The sequence below is a fragment of the Tachypleus tridentatus genome, chromosome 1 (assembly GCF_004210375.1).
Source record: "Tachypleus tridentatus isolate NWPU-2018 chromosome 1, ASM421037v1, whole genome shotgun sequence".
Classification (NCBI taxonomy): domain Eukaryota; kingdom Metazoa; phylum Arthropoda; class Merostomata; order Xiphosura; family Limulidae; genus Tachypleus; species Tachypleus tridentatus.
Window position 1 is genome coordinate 159,651,908 of NC_134825.1, and position 15,884 is coordinate 159,667,791.

General features: G+C 34.5%; 1 protein-coding gene across 6 annotated transcripts in view; it reads right to left on the minus strand.

Moving 5' to 3' along the window:
• LOC143228955 (potassium channel, subfamily K, member 16-like) overlaps positions 1-15,884 on the minus strand; it is a 74,864-nt gene that overhangs the window by 44,593 nt on the left and 14,387 nt on the right. For 2 of the 6 annotated variants that reach the window (XR_013015584.1, XR_013015583.1), the window contains exon 1: positions 8,482-8,693. The exons of 1 other annotated variant lie outside the window; for it this stretch is intronic. Coding sequence is in view for 3 of the 5 variants with exons in the window: in XM_076460502.1 (XP_076316617.1) it covers positions 8,482-8,496 (15 nt within the window). In the remaining 2 variants the exon portion in view is untranslated. Of the gene's footprint in view, positions 1-8,481; positions 8,694-15,884 lie in introns of those variants that run through there. 3 more of the 6 variants (XM_076460502.1, XM_076460483.1, XM_076460474.1) reach the window with 2 other exon arrangements.

Below are 15,884 nucleotides of genomic sequence, written 5' to 3' on the forward strand. Positions count from 1 at the left end.
GCATTAGAAACTTATAAAATGCAAGTTTAAGCTTCAGGTATTATTATAAACAATAATAATATTATTATTAAAGGTAAGCGTAGCTCTGAAATATCGAGTCGATGAATACTTTATGGCTCAAGTCTGAATCATTTCTTTCTTTCTGTATCTTGTGTTGGCTTCTATCCAACATTTGTCCTCTAAGTGTCATAACACTTATATTCTCTTCTGTATGTCCAGTTTTTATGAAATTAACTTTCCACTTCGTTGATATTTCTGAGGAATGTTACTCCAAGTTCCTTTCGTTGATATTTCTGAGGAATGTTACTCCAAGTTACTTTCGTTGATATTGCTAAGGAATGTTACTCCATGTTACTTTCGTTGATATTTCTGAGGAATGTTACTCCAAGTTACTTTCGTTGATATTTCTGAGGAATGTTACTCCACGTTCCTTTCGTTGATATTTCTGAGAAATGTTACTCCAAGTTCCTTTCGTTGATATTTCTGAGGAATGTTACTCCAAGTTCTTTTCGTTGATATTTCTGAGGAATGTTACTCCACGTTCCTTTCGTTGATATTTCTGAGGAATGTTACTCCAAGTTCCTTTCGTTGATATTTCTGAGGAATGTTACTCCAAGTTCCTTTCGTTGATATTTCTGAGGAATGTTACTCCAAGTTCCTTTCGTTGACATTTCTAAGGAATGTTACTCCAAATTACTTTCGTTAATATTGCTGAGGAATCTTACTAAAAGTTCCTTTCGTTAATATTTCTGAGGAATGTTACTCCACGTTCCTTTCGTTGATATTTTTGAGGAACGTTACTCCAAGTTCCTTTCGTTGATATTTCTGAGGAACGTTACTCCAAATTTCTTTCGTTAATATTGCTGAGGAATGTTACTAAAAGTTCCTTTCGTTAATATTTCTGAGGAATGTTACTCCACGTTCCTTTCGTTGATATTTCTGAGGAACGTTACTCCAAGTTCCTTTCGTTGATATTTCTGAGGAACGTTACTCCAAGTTCCTTTCGTTGACATTTCTGAGGAATGTTTCTCCAAGTTCCTTTCGTTGATATTTCTGAGGAATGTTACTCCAAGTTCCTTTCGTTGATATTTCTGAGGAATGTTACTACAAGTTACTTTCGTTGATATTTCTAAGGAATGTTACTTCAAGTTACTTTCGTTGATATTTATGAGGAATGTTACTCCAAGTTACTTTCGTTGATATTTCTGAGGAATTTTACTCCAAGTTACTTTCGTTGATATTTCTGAGGAATGTTACTCCAAGTTACTTTCGTTGATATTTCTGAGGAATGTTACTCCAAGTTACTTTCGTTGATATTTCTGAGGAATGTTACTCCAAGTTACTTTCGTTGATATTTCTGAGGAATTTTACTCCAAGTTACTTTCGTTGATATTTCTGAGGAATTTTACTCCAAGTTACTTTCGTTGATATTTCTGAGGAATGTTACTCCAAGTTACTTTCGAGTGTGAATAACTTTCGAGTGCCAGTATTTTTTAATATCATCAGGTGACAAAAACTCTACAGTTTTCTATTTCAATTTCATTTTCCATTGATTTCGAGATACGACTGAACGCTTGTGAAATTACGGCTTACAAATCTTCGTCAATTTCAAATAATCGTGTGTATGCTAACTATATTCTAGGCACTGCATCAAAATCATAACTGAAAATTGTCAGATAGACACTACAGGAAAACCAAAACTGACAGTTATATTGAAGGTACGACAGATAAATCTAACTGGCAGCTGTATTTTTTGGCTTACAGTCAAACGAAAACTGAGAAATATCTACTAAACACAACAGATAATCCAAATTAATACCTGTATTAAAACATTACAGATAAATATGACGACTCTTGTAAGCATTATAAGCGAATAAAAACTGAAAATTATCTTAGAAGCACCACAGATAAATTAGCACTTAAAACTGTATTTACGAGTTACATATACATGCTGAAATAGATTGTTATCTCTTATGTAATTTGGATAAATTAGAGCAGAACGCTGTTTTCTAGGTCCTACATATAACTGTTTGTTTGTTTTGAATTTCGCACAAAGCTACACGAGAGCTATCTGTAAGAGTAGTGTAAGACTAGAGGAGAGGCAGCTAGCCATCACCATTCACCGCCAACTCTTGGTCTACTCTTTTACCAACGAATAGTGGTGGGATTGACCGTCACATTATAACGTCCCCAAGACTGAAAGAGCAAGCATGTTTGGAGTGACGGGAATTCAAGCCCGTAACCTTCGGATTACGAGTCGAGTACATTAACCGCCTGGCCATGTCGGGCCCTCTACAAATAAATCAAAACAGGTAGTTGTATTATAGGTACAACAGACATACGAATAATAACAACTGTATTCAAGACACTACATATAAATCGAAACCAAAAATACACTACATATAAATCGAAACCAAAAATTCTCTATTACTCATTACAGGTACACAAATAAAAATTGTGTCTTGGGTACTACAGATGAATCAAACCTGACTAATTAGCAACAATAGTGTTGATACTACAAATAAATCAAAATTGGCAAATGTGTTTTAGTTTTTATACAAAAGCCAAATTAAAAACTGTTTCTCTGAACAATGAAGACGAATCAAAAGTAGTCAGCGTATGCCAGAAACCACAGATAAATCAAAAGTGATAGTTTTATTACTGGTAGTCCAGACAAATCAAATTCACATCTGTATTCTTTGCTTTACAGATAAATTAAAACAAGAAACTTTCTTTTAGGCCCTGCAGATAATTAAAACCTGGCAAATGTCTTTTGGGCACCACAGATGAATTAAAATAGAAAATTATCTTCCACACATGCCGGAAAAGGAAACCATGCATACAACTGTCTTTTAAAACTTTGTGTGTATATATAAAACAAATGCATGCCTGTTCGCCTGTCAAGATCTGTATCACTGAATGGTTAATCGTAGAAGAAACTTATATATTCAAATGCCTAATTTCAAGACTACGTCACAGAAACATTATTCACTTTCTACTATTTATAAAATTTCATAACAATATCAAGATTGACCCGTCAGTCTTCGTAACTACTGGACGATCAGTCTGAGAAAAACTTATTAAAAGCAACAATATTTCTTTTTGTTGAGGAATTTTACGAAATATTTCGAAGATATATCATGAACTGAGAAAAAACGTACAAAGAGAAGAACACGTTTGAATATATGCATTTTTGCTGTTTAGTTTATATATATTTTTCATCTCGGGGTTATATGCATGCATGATTCTTCTGTACCATGTCAAACAAATTGAACTGAATATCTCTCCGTTGACATTTCATGTAGAAGTGATAGCTGTTAAAAAACGCTCACTTGCGTAGCGGTCTCTTTCTTGCACCCAGTAAAATGACAAGAAACGGTGTCACACAGCGGAAAAAAAATTATCTCGATTACCTAGCGAAATTGAAACCGTTACTGTAATGTAGCACTCATTGCATCGAAACTCAATCATTTTTGCTGATAATACATTGCTATTACTTTTGTTTGCTTAAGAACTTTTTTTTATTAAAATATTGCATGGAATGACAAAAGGCTGTTATAAAAAGCGTACTAGACAATCATATTGTATATACACTCTTATTAATCTAAGTGATTTGCTTGAATACATATTTTACATTTATTCATCAATGTTTTTCGAAAGCTTCCATTTAATTGTTTTAATTGCCCAACGTCGTCTAAGTGCCACAGATACATCAAATTGACAACAGCATTGCAGGTACTTCTGGTAAATAAAAACCGAAAAATGTCTTCCTGGTACAACAGTTAAATTAAGATTGAAGATTATCTTATAGGCACTACAGACAAACAATAATTGGTTATTAACATTTATAGATAAATCAAAACATTTCTGTATCCTTGGCACTGCAGATAAACTGGAAATTGTGTTTAACCACTACAAACATGAAAAGAAACTGATAATTGTATCTCAGGAATTGCAGATAAAAAGCAATCCTGCAGAAAAATTGTAATTGAATATTGTTTCTAACACATCATGTATACATATCCAACCAATATTGTATCTTAGATATTATAGATATGTCAAAACTGAAAATTATGGTATATTTACTACAAATAAAAAGACCGTAATAAACAACTGTCTCTTAGCAATTATACATAAATCAAACCTGAAAATTACCTTATTTACACTATAGAAATAAATTAAAATGAGCACGTGTATTTTGGGTACTATATATAAGTCAAAACTGACAAACATTTTTTTGGGTATTAAGATAAATGAGACTAACAACTGTTTTTCTGGACTACAGATGAATCAAACTGACAGCTGTATTCCAGGCATTACAAATAAATAAAATTTACAAATGTCTATTAAGATTTAGAGATAAACCAAATTAATAACTCTATTGTAGGCAGTGCTAATAAATAAAAACTGATAAGCCTAACTTTAGGCAATACAAATAAACTAACTTTATAACCGTTTTCTAGACACTACAGATGAATCAAAACCAATAGCTGCATTCTATACACTAGAACTAAGTAAAAATTAAAATATGTCTTCTAACCAATAAAGATAAATAACAACTGAAACGTGCCTTCTAACCAATAAAGAAAAGTAAAAATTGAAATCTGTCCTTTAATAAATAAATATAAATAAAAACTGAAACCTGTCCTGTAACCATTAAAGATATATAAAAACTGAAACGTGTCTTTTAACCAATAAAGAAAAGTAAAAATTGAAATATGTCCTCTAAGAAATAAACATAAATAAAAACTGAAACCTGTCCTGTAACCATTAAAGATATAGAAAAAATGGAAAAAAAGTGAAACGTGTCTTCTAATCAATAAAGAAAAGTAAAAATTGAAACGTGTCTTCTAATAAATAAATATAAATAAAAACTGAAGCCTGTCCTGTAACCGTTAAAGATATATAAGAACTAAAATGTAACTTTTAATCACTACAGATGAATTAAATTTAACAACTGTTTATTTTTTGTGCACTAAAGTTAAACTAAGTTGAGGAATATTTTACCAATATATCTCTTACTTCATTACGCCAATGGCAACATTAAAATTAAACAAACATAAATAACAAATTTTTTTTATCATTTTTTCACCTATGAAGCTGAAGAAAACTATCGAATAAAAAAACCACATAAAAGCTCTTACGCTGTTATATGGTGAACCAATAATCACAAATGTTTAATGACGTTTCTTTCCTATCGTTTCACTATAAGAAATCCACGTGTTTAACACAAATACATTAAGTGAACTTGAACTTTGTTTGTCTGTTTTATGTATTAAATAACTTATCTCAAATCATGTATACTGTACCACATTAAACTTATTTGACTCTTGTTAAGGCAGAAAAACATATAAAATCAATAAGAATGTATATACAATATGATTGTCTAGTAGGCTTTCTATAATAATCTTTTGCCATTCCATGAAAATACTTTATTTTGACAAGCTATGTTCATGTGTGTGTGTGTGTGTTTTCTTATAGCAAAGTGATATCGGGTTAGCTGCCGGGTTCACCAAGAGGAATCGAACCCCAGACTTTAGCAGTGTAAATCCGAAGATTTACGTCTGTCTCACTGAAGAATAGCCGTGTTCGTAATAAAGTATACTGCATAACTGCATGTTTATTTATTTATTTTATAGATAGTGCGGCTTTCCCTTTCATTGTTAATTATGCAACAAATCCTAAGTATCTTGGAAGCCAGGTATGACATAGTGGTTCATGGGTATGTTGGGCAGTATATCGAAAGGTCTAAGATTCTAGTTTGTGATATGACCCGAAACTCTGCAATTTCAAAAGTGACAGCCAGTCTCACTTTTCGATTGACAAAGAGATGGACAAAGTTCTTATGAGACTCTGCTCTGGAGGCTCAGCTCATGTGCCCCTACACTGATTACCGTATAGCTTAAAAAATTCTGATTTTCTAAATAAAAGACACTGTATAAAATTTATAACATAAGCTTTCTTAAACATGCTGATGTATATTTATTTGAAACAACCTAAAATGCGTGTTTAAAATGTGTTGAATAGCCCAAGGTATAAAAATAACCATTTCAAACAGGCTCCACTTTCCAGGTCTAGCCACTTACAGCTATCTTATCTTTGAGTTTGTAACAGCTCGTTCACACAGTTAATAGCACGTTGAAGAAGCTATTTAAAACTCTGTAGGGTTTCTCATTTTCTTTGTGTGAGAAGATTTAGTTAAGTGACTTACCCGTGGGCTGATTTTACCGTTATACACAACTGTACTACTTACATTGTCAGTTATTCATTCACGTAAGTAAAATACTTTTTCTATAGAAAAACGTGAATTCTAATCCATGCTTCCTAAAACAGAAATCGTGTTGCTTGCTGTTTGATACAGCAGGGCGTCGTCTCTTGTCCGTTTTTTATTCATGGCCGCTTCACGTAAACTACAAAAACTTCATAGAATCATGAGTTTATTTGTGACTCCAATTGATGTAGGCCCGGCATGGCCAAGTGTGTTAAGGCGTGCGACTCGTAATCTGAGGGTCGCGGGTTCGTATCCCTAACGCCACAAACATGCTCGCCCTTTCAGCCGTGGGGGCGATGTAATGTGACGGGCAATCGTTGGTAAAAGAGTAGCCCAAGAGTTGGCGGTGGGTGGTGATGACTAGTTGCCTTCCCTCTAATCTTCCACAGCTAAATTAGGGACGGCTAGCACAGATAGCCCTCGAGTAGCCTTGCGCGAAATTGAAAAACAAACAAACAAACTGGTGTAAAAACTAGAATTTTTACTGATTTAAAAACATCAAATATTTAATTATTTATCAAAACGTTGTACGTCTTCTTCTAGTAAAATTATCATAGACCTAGGCAAAATGTTATATAGTTATGTTTTGAGAAGAAATTTATTTAGTCACGAGTTTGAGTCACGTATGTTTACTCATTAGTACATGACAGTGCTATTTTTTGAATATTGTGCCTGTTGCAATGATACATGAATTAGCTTTATTTATTTTCTGAAATTATACAATGCTCTCCGCTAAAACCGTCTAGTGATTTAAGATAAAAGTAAATGCTAGATAACTTTCTTATTTGGCACTCTAGTAAAGACAACTGTTGTAAAAATATATAACTAAATCTCATTTCAATATCCTCACAAATCAAAATAATACTCAATAAGCCACAAATTTGTCACGCTGTTCCTTTAACACATAAATAATTACACTAATAAATAACCACTGAAAAGTGATATAAAAAGAGTTGTTTTATGTCGTCACTCAAATATTTCGCAGCGTAATGGTAGTTTATATTATTCACAGAATTATGCAGTTAGTAAAGTAGCAAAAACGAAATATATTGTTAATAATAAGTGTTTTTGTTACAAAAATATATATTTATAAAAAAGTTCAAAAATGTGCTGCTGTATGAATGTTTTACACACAACAATGTTCGAAAGTTTTGTGTGTTTGTTTTGGAATTTCGCACAAAGCTACTCGAGGGCTATCTGTGCTAGCCGTCCCTAATTTAGCGGTGTAAGACTAGAGGGAAGGCAGCTAGTCATCACCACCCACCGCCAACTCTTGGGCTACTCTTTTACCAACGAAAAGTGGGATTGACCGTCACATTATACGCCCCCACGGCTGGGAGGTCGAGCATGTTTAGCGCGACGCGGGCGCGAACCCGCGACCCTCGGATTACGAGTCGCACGCCTTACGCGCTTGGCCATACCAGGCCTGTTCGAAAGTTTTACGTACATTAATAAACACAATATATGTAAAAAACAACTTGTAATTGTTTAGTGATACAACAACATCCCAATAGTCAGTCATAACACGCTCTTTTTTACCAAAGCAAATAATGGAGAATACCTCTCATATTACAAAACTATAACTACAAGTAACATCGCATTAAACACACGTTAATAAACCAATATAAATAATACAAACCAACTGAGTTTTGTTGTACACGTTCTTTCGATATTCACAATGTTGTTGTATTTCAAACTTCAAGCATATATGCCCAAAACCATTAGTGTTCAAACGCAATATATGACACTCATTCAGTGAAGTGAATGATGAAACTATATTAGGTCACGTTCGCATTAATTAAAAACAACAAAAGATGAATTTGGATTATGTTTATAATTACTGATAAATACACTCTATATAATTTTATTAGCCCTTTGTGGGTCAACGGGAAGTCTGAAGGCTTGTAATGGTAAATATCAGGTTTCGATAACTGCAGTTGGTAGAGTACAGATAGCCTATTGTGTATATTTGTGCTTAAAAGAAACAAAATAATTTGATTATAAATGTGAGCTGCTAAATCTATTAATACGAACGTTAGAGAAAGAGGCCTGGATAGATGTAGTTAGTTTTTAGAGTATATGCGCTGTTATTATTCAAGTTTTTATCACGAAAAACCAGACCTTGATCGTTTAGAGTTAATTAAGCTTCCAGAATAACAGCTGACGCTAAATAAAGATTTAAGAGTGAAGCTCAAGAAACATTTGCCTACCATTCGAGGAATCATTATGATATATTAATAGATACACTGCTTCTTCCGATACTTTTGTCCAAGGCAAACTATTCATAAGCGGACAGCTGACCAAAGTCCGAGTCTTGTGCACATATTTTTACATCAGTGCGCAGTGAGTAACTTAAAGTGCTACTGGTTCCAAATGATGGACCCTGTAAGGAAAGTAGAAAGACCAAGTGACACAGAGGATATAAGCATATTATTTTTAGTCTGCTATCAGAAGGGATTGGATCAGATAATAGGCATTGGACGTATGCCAGAACTGCGAAAAAAGATGGGAAGATAAATTTATCCTGAAACAGGTGCCCAGACAGACGTTCTCTATTTCCTTTTGAAAATATTGCCGACTGCATAATTTGTAAAATAAAACGTAATATTTAGTATGAGCGTTAGTTTCCTTCTTCTTGGTTTACCTATTACTTACCTATTACTTAAGTCAATAAAAAAACTTTCAGTTCTTGTGCAATGAGACAGCTGATGTTGAAAAAGTTGCAATTCTGTAAACACATCACGCGCTTTCTCTTATTTTAATTGCTTCACGTAACATGTGATTCTTGGAGAAAAGATTTAAAAAGGAAAAAAGTTTAACAAAGAGAAAAATTGTATCTGAGTGTAAACGTTATAATAAACCGACAATGGGAACTTCGGAGATAATTGAAATGAGAGCATAAGACTTAACGAAAACCAGCACCCAGAGATAAAACGGACGAAACTATTCGGAACAAAAGACGCTTATGTGTATGTTGCATTTACCTGCCACAAGTAACTTACGTTCATGGTGTCAGTTCGTATTTATTGTTATTGTAGCGCAAGACATTCTAACCACCGTATACGTGAATTACCAATCGTTCTTTCAAGTAACCTGGATTTGCTTTTGTCCTTTGTGATGGTGAAGAAGAAATTCCAATAACTGGTCTATTTGTTTGTTTTGAATTTCGTGCAAAGCTACACCAGAGCTATCTGCGCTAGTCGTCCCTAATTTAGCAGTGTAAGACTAGAGATAAGGCAGTTAGTTATCACCACTCACCGCCAACTCTTGGGCTACTATTGTACCAACGAATAGTTGGATTAATCATTACATTATAACGCCCCCACGGCTGAAAGGGCGAGCATGTGTGGCCTAACCCAGTGACAATAGAACCCTGAGTGCCGATAGAAGAAGAAAACACTTAATATTAATATCACGGAAGCAACACTTGATTTGAGTAACAATAATAGAAATAATTACGTAAAATAATATGGCAAGAACGATATGTATTATTAAAACCAGGAGTGTTGAAAACTGAAGAGTGTTTTAACACTTTTACGAAAAGTGGGGCCTAATAGGCCCCAGAGCAACTTGAAAGGTTATTAATATTAGGCTAATAATTTTGTATTTATATGAAATTGCCATTTAAATCCATTAATGAATGGATTAACGAGATTCCCACTGTCCCTATCTACTATCTAGCGAAACCACAGCCAGGGGAACGGGCTTGGAGAAATCAGGACTAGACACGTCTTTTCGTAGGAGTGTTAAATAAAGAGAAAACTTATCAAAATGGGTGTTTCATGAACGTATTAGTGAGATATTAGATATCAGCTGGAGTGCCTGTCCTTTGGACGGAAGTTATGTAAATTCATGGTTAATGAAAGTTATCTTAAGTTACGAAAAGTTGCTTTCCTTATACGTAATTGTGAAAAAAGCAAAAACGCCAATAAAAACTGCAAAACACAAAAGGTGAATTTGCAGATTTTTATGTATCTTCGAAAGACTGGTATGGGTATTAACACTTTTATTGATAAGCAGCAGTTGTGAAATATATTTTATTTCAAGTGGGTTTCTCGTCATCAAGAATTGCAAAGTTCCACGTATCTCCTCATAGACCCATGCAAACATTGGTGAAGATTCATCCACAGGAGACGAAGTAGCGGTAAAAAAAACGTAAAAAAGCACCAATGAAAATCACAAAATTTAAAATTTCTATGTATCTCCTGCACTATACTGATATAAAGATTAAGTAATAGAAAGTGTTACTATAACAAAATACTATCGCAAAAAAAGATACCGCGTTTTGTTTGTTTGAAGTTGAGCACTAGCGGGATTGACAATAACATTATAACGCCCCCACGGCTGAAAGGGCAAGCATGTGTGGTCTAACCAAGTGGCAATAGAGCACTGGTCTGTAGCGTTGTAACTCCGCAGAAATACCGCTGTGTCAGTTGTAGGGGGAGCTGTGTTTAAAGTATACAATATGTTACACCGTACATGGGCAGATCATCGGTTAAAGATGTTTGTTGTTTTTTAGCTTTAAAGTTCAATTTTAATAAAGTGTTTGGTCACTGTTACTGACACTTGTCAACAATCTTTGAAATAAAGTTAGTAGAGCATAGCGCCACTTCGTCTGAAAAGTAACTTCCAGATGTAAGAATATTTTGGAAGTTATTTGTTTTCATTTCGTTAAGAGGAAATACTTAACGCCCTGTGAAATTATGGGACTAAACTGGTCAAGGCAAATTTTCGATTTTTTTAATATAATATTTCAACTTGCTGGTGGACTGTGATTCGTTGGAGAAATTCAAATCTCATACAATATCGTTTGCAATACATGTGAAATTAACGTCAATTAATCATTGTTCTTTAATACATGTGTGATGATTAAGTACCCTGTATACTTATGACGTGTATTAAGTACCTTGTATATATGACTTATATTAAGTACCTTTGCGCACTAATGGCTTGTAATAAGTACCTTGCACACTGATAACGTATACTAAGTACTTTGCACACTGATGACTTGTATTAAGTCCTTTGTATACTGATGGCGTGTATTAAGTTCCTTGCACTCTGGTGTCTTGTATTATGTACCTTGTATACTGGTGACTTACATTAAGTACCTTGTATCCTAGTGACGTGTATTAAGTACCCTGTACACTGATGACTTGTATTAGCACCACGTATACTGTCTTGTATTTGTACCTATATTGGTATACATTGCATACTGATGGCTTGTCTTACATACCTTGTTACTGGTGACTTACATTAGGTATACTGATGGCTTGTATTAGCACCATGCGATGAACAACTTATTGGTTGTAAGCTTGTTTGTGAAACATAGCAGCACAGAGATTTCTGAAGATACTGAATGCACTGATATGAAACCCAAGCTTTTTATTAGAGCCCTTAGTTATAAATATGGTTTCAAATGTGTACAGTTTTTTCACAACATGCTCTAAATTTTGCACTGGGCGTAGCTGGGCTATTCTACCTTAGCACCTAGTGATGGTTAATGATTTGGATACGAGTGGGTGGAATTAAATTATTCAACTAACGATTCATCCAACAAACATTCCTTATTGTGAGCTTTTGTTGTTTCTTTGTTTAGCACCTTGACATTGTGGTATTCTTAAGTAAAGACTTACATACAGATAAGTCACCACCCCATTGGCTAGGAGAGAGCTGAGATCTACCTGGCAGTGATTTAGTAGTGTATGAAGATTGAAGACATAATTTTATCTGTGTCGGAACTTATAAACATTTGGGATTACTATTAAGATAAAAGGAGAGAAAAACACAATAATTAGTGAAAAACCAAAACGGAAACTTTGTAGACTGACCTTGAAACAGTGATGTTTAACCTTGAAACAGTGATGCTTATATAACTGACTATTTAGTATCAGTAGATGAATTTTGGCTTTACCGTACGAAGACGAACAGTCTGAAAATTACGACTAGATTGTTCCAGAATGGTCTTTTAACTAGGAATAGATTATTTCAGAACAGTCTGACAATTAGAACTAGAGTGCTCCCTCTTCAGATATTCAAATACACCTATGCCCAGTCATGGAACAAAGAAAAACGCCACTTCTCTAATATTGGCCAACCAAACACAGATTTGCAAAATAATCACAATACTCTCAGAGAAAAATTGGGATAACAACATCTTAAGGTCACCTTCCATAAATTTCCGATCCAACAATGTATCATAAGAACAAAGACAATACAAGGCCGGTACCCAATGGAGAAGTGATGCAATCGCAATACACAATTTACAGTATTTAAAACTGAGCTTTTACAGTCAATAAAAGTCTAGAAGTATTACATAAATTTTTAACACTATAGAAATAAAGTTATGGAAAGGCTAGCAACTATAATAGCCACGGTTACCTCAACATCGCCCTTCTATGCTTCAACAAAGCATCAATATGTCTCGTAGTTAACAATATTACTGAAAGTTTGTTGACACAGAACAAAGCATCAATATGTCTTGTAGTTAACAATATTACTGAAAGTTTGCTGACACAGAACAAAGCATCAAAATGTCTCGTAGTTAACAATATTACTGAAAGTTTGCTGACACAGAACAAAGCATCAAAATGTCTCGTAGTTAACAATATTACTGAAAGTTTGCTGACACAGAACAAAGCATCAATATGTCTTGTAGTTAACGATATTACTGAAAGTTTGCTGACACAGAACAAAGCATCAAAATGTCTCGTAGTTAACAATATTACTGAAAGTTTGCTGACACAGAACAAAGCATCAATATGTCTTGTAGTTAACGATATTACTGAAAGTTTGCTGACACAGAACAAAGCATCAATATGTCTTGTAGTTAACAATATTACTGAAAGTTTGCTGACACAGAACAAAGCATCAATATGTCTTGTAGTTAAAAACATTATTTAAAATGCTGTCATAGAACAAAGCATCAACATTTCTCGTAATTAACTATATTTTGATGCCACTTAACGTTCTGACTAAGGGAGAAATCAGTCTTTAGATCTAAGACCAAAGTTTCACAAGTTATGATACTATAATGTTAAACTATAAAAACTCACGTAAATAATAATGGTCTATGCTGCTATTGGAAAGATTAGTGCTTTTCGTAGTTAATTATAGTTTTTATTAGCGGCCCTCACGTTGTTTTTATATGATTCTAGCGTACAACAAATTCCTCTAAGTTGGGCAGAATATTTTTAAAGCACATATTAACGTTTCTTTTAACCATAGTACATTAATGTTATAGCAACATTTCCTGTAGAGACGATTGTACATTGTCATATTAATACCGTATTTTTCCTTTAAAGTAGGACTATAGTTTTACAGCAAGCAATATAATTTTATAAAGCAATTGGATCAGAAAAGAGTTATGTTATTCTCACTTAACGATCGCATTTTCATTTTATTGAAGTAGCGGGACGTGAATAATGGACCCGCAGACCTACAACCAACCATGCTAAAAGCTGAGACACAGGAAATTCAGTTAGACCGGCATGGCCAGGTGGATAAGGCACTGAACTCCTAATCCGAGGGTCGCGCGTTCAAATCCCTGTTACACTAAACATGCTCGCCCTTTCAGTTGTGGTGGCGTTATTAGGTTTTAATCAATCCCACTATTCGTAAAAGAGTAGCCCAAGAGTCGGCGGAGGGCGGTAATGACTAGAGTTGTTTTCCCTCTAACCTTCCACTGCTAAATTAGCGCAGATAGTCCGCGTGTAGTTCTATGCGAAATTCAAAACAAACCAAATCAGTTTAGTTAAAACTTATCTCAGAAGTCGCACTGCTAATAATCAGGGAAACTCCATGCGTGATAGATAACTGGATTTTAGTGTCATCTATTGGCCAGTTAGTAAACTACTATTGCTTGCATTTTCATTATCTCAACAACTTATCTGCGTTAAAGTATATATCGAACAGATATCACAATGTACGTTTTGCACATTAATCGAAATCTAACTGAAAAAAACAACCTTTCCAGTCTTTTATGTACGATCACCTGTAGTTGTGCATCTTAGAAGCGATAAACTAATGCTTTATACCCTTCTACGTTGATAAAGCTTTACAATAGAACTATTTTAAAATCAGTACAGCATGTTTCAAAGGAAATGGTTTCAGGAAATACCACAAGTACCTCGTAAAATTTTGTTGAACAAATAGAGTTTGAAAAGCGTGAAAACAACAATTCGAGATCTTTGACGTTGTATAAACTGAAACAGAATCGATAGATAAATCCTTCAGGCTAACAACAGAAACGATCGCCATTAAGACAAATATCTGTATAAATGTGTGTGTGGAGAGAGATTAAACAGGCTGTTTTGATTTTTGTTCGACACAGCACGTAATATGCGCTTACAGCCGTAGATAAATTTTCTAAGTCAACTGCAACAATGTTCGTTTGATGTGATATATATTAACGTGCCATGTTATACAGAATAAAACGACTTTAAATAACCAGAAAATGGTATAAAGACAGTATGGCCATTTAGAACCGTCTAGAGGAAGAACCGTGTAACATATGGGATAATATATATTGGATAATTGCCTGTGGGGTTACGAACGTTGCATTACAATTGTTTCTGGAAATTGCACTGAGGACATAACTGTTCAATAGGTCCACTATCATTTCCAATCATTGCGTATCTCCTGGTAATGAATTATACACTGCGGCACATACATCTTCCCACGAATTATATGAATCTCAATCACAAGGGACCCGGCAGGGCCAGGTGGGTTAAGGCGTTCGACTTGTAATCTGAGAGTCGTGGGTTCGAAACCCCGTCGCACCAAACATACTTGCCCTTTCAGCCGTGGGGCCGTTATAAAGTTAGGTCAATCTTACTATTCGTTGGTAAAAGAGTAGCCCAAGAGTTGGTGGAGGGTGGTGATGACTAGCTAACTTCCCTCTAGTCTTACACTGCTAAATTAGGGACGGCTAGCGTAGATAGCCCTCGAGTAGCTTTGCGCGAAATTCAAAACAAATAAACAATCACAATGGAATCTTTCGGTTGAGAAATGGTTGTTGAATATGGCAACAAACTGTTTTCAGTTACGCCCTATAACAAACAGTAAAGCAGTTTCGAAAACCTAGAATGTGGTGGCTACGCATGAAGGAAATAACTCTCCTCACTATTACATTTGCTGGAGGCTTGGTAAGTAATAGTGGAAAACTCACTGAAAGTAGTGTTTCAGATAAGGTTGATAATCGTACCAGAGTAGAGATGTTGATAAAGTGCAGTTAAAGATTAAAAAACAAAAGACTCATGGTGACCAACCTGAGCCATTATCCTGTAAAAATTCGACTTACTTTCTTCACCTCAAGAAGTGAGCTTATAATTTAAGTATAAGTTAATATAATCCTCTCTTGTTTGAGTTTTGAGAACAATATAAGCTGTTTATTGAGTTGGAAAAAACAAACAACAAAAACACAGGATTTATCGTGAAAATAAAATTGCATTATTGAGCTCTGTTTACGCTGTAGAGATACAATTTCCATTACACATAATTTAGTATGATTATTTTACAAAAAATGATTTTCATAAGTTACCAAGGTAGCAGAAAACTCAAGTACGTAATCTTCTGAAAAGCACCAGCATAACTTGTGCGTTCAAGACTCATGAAG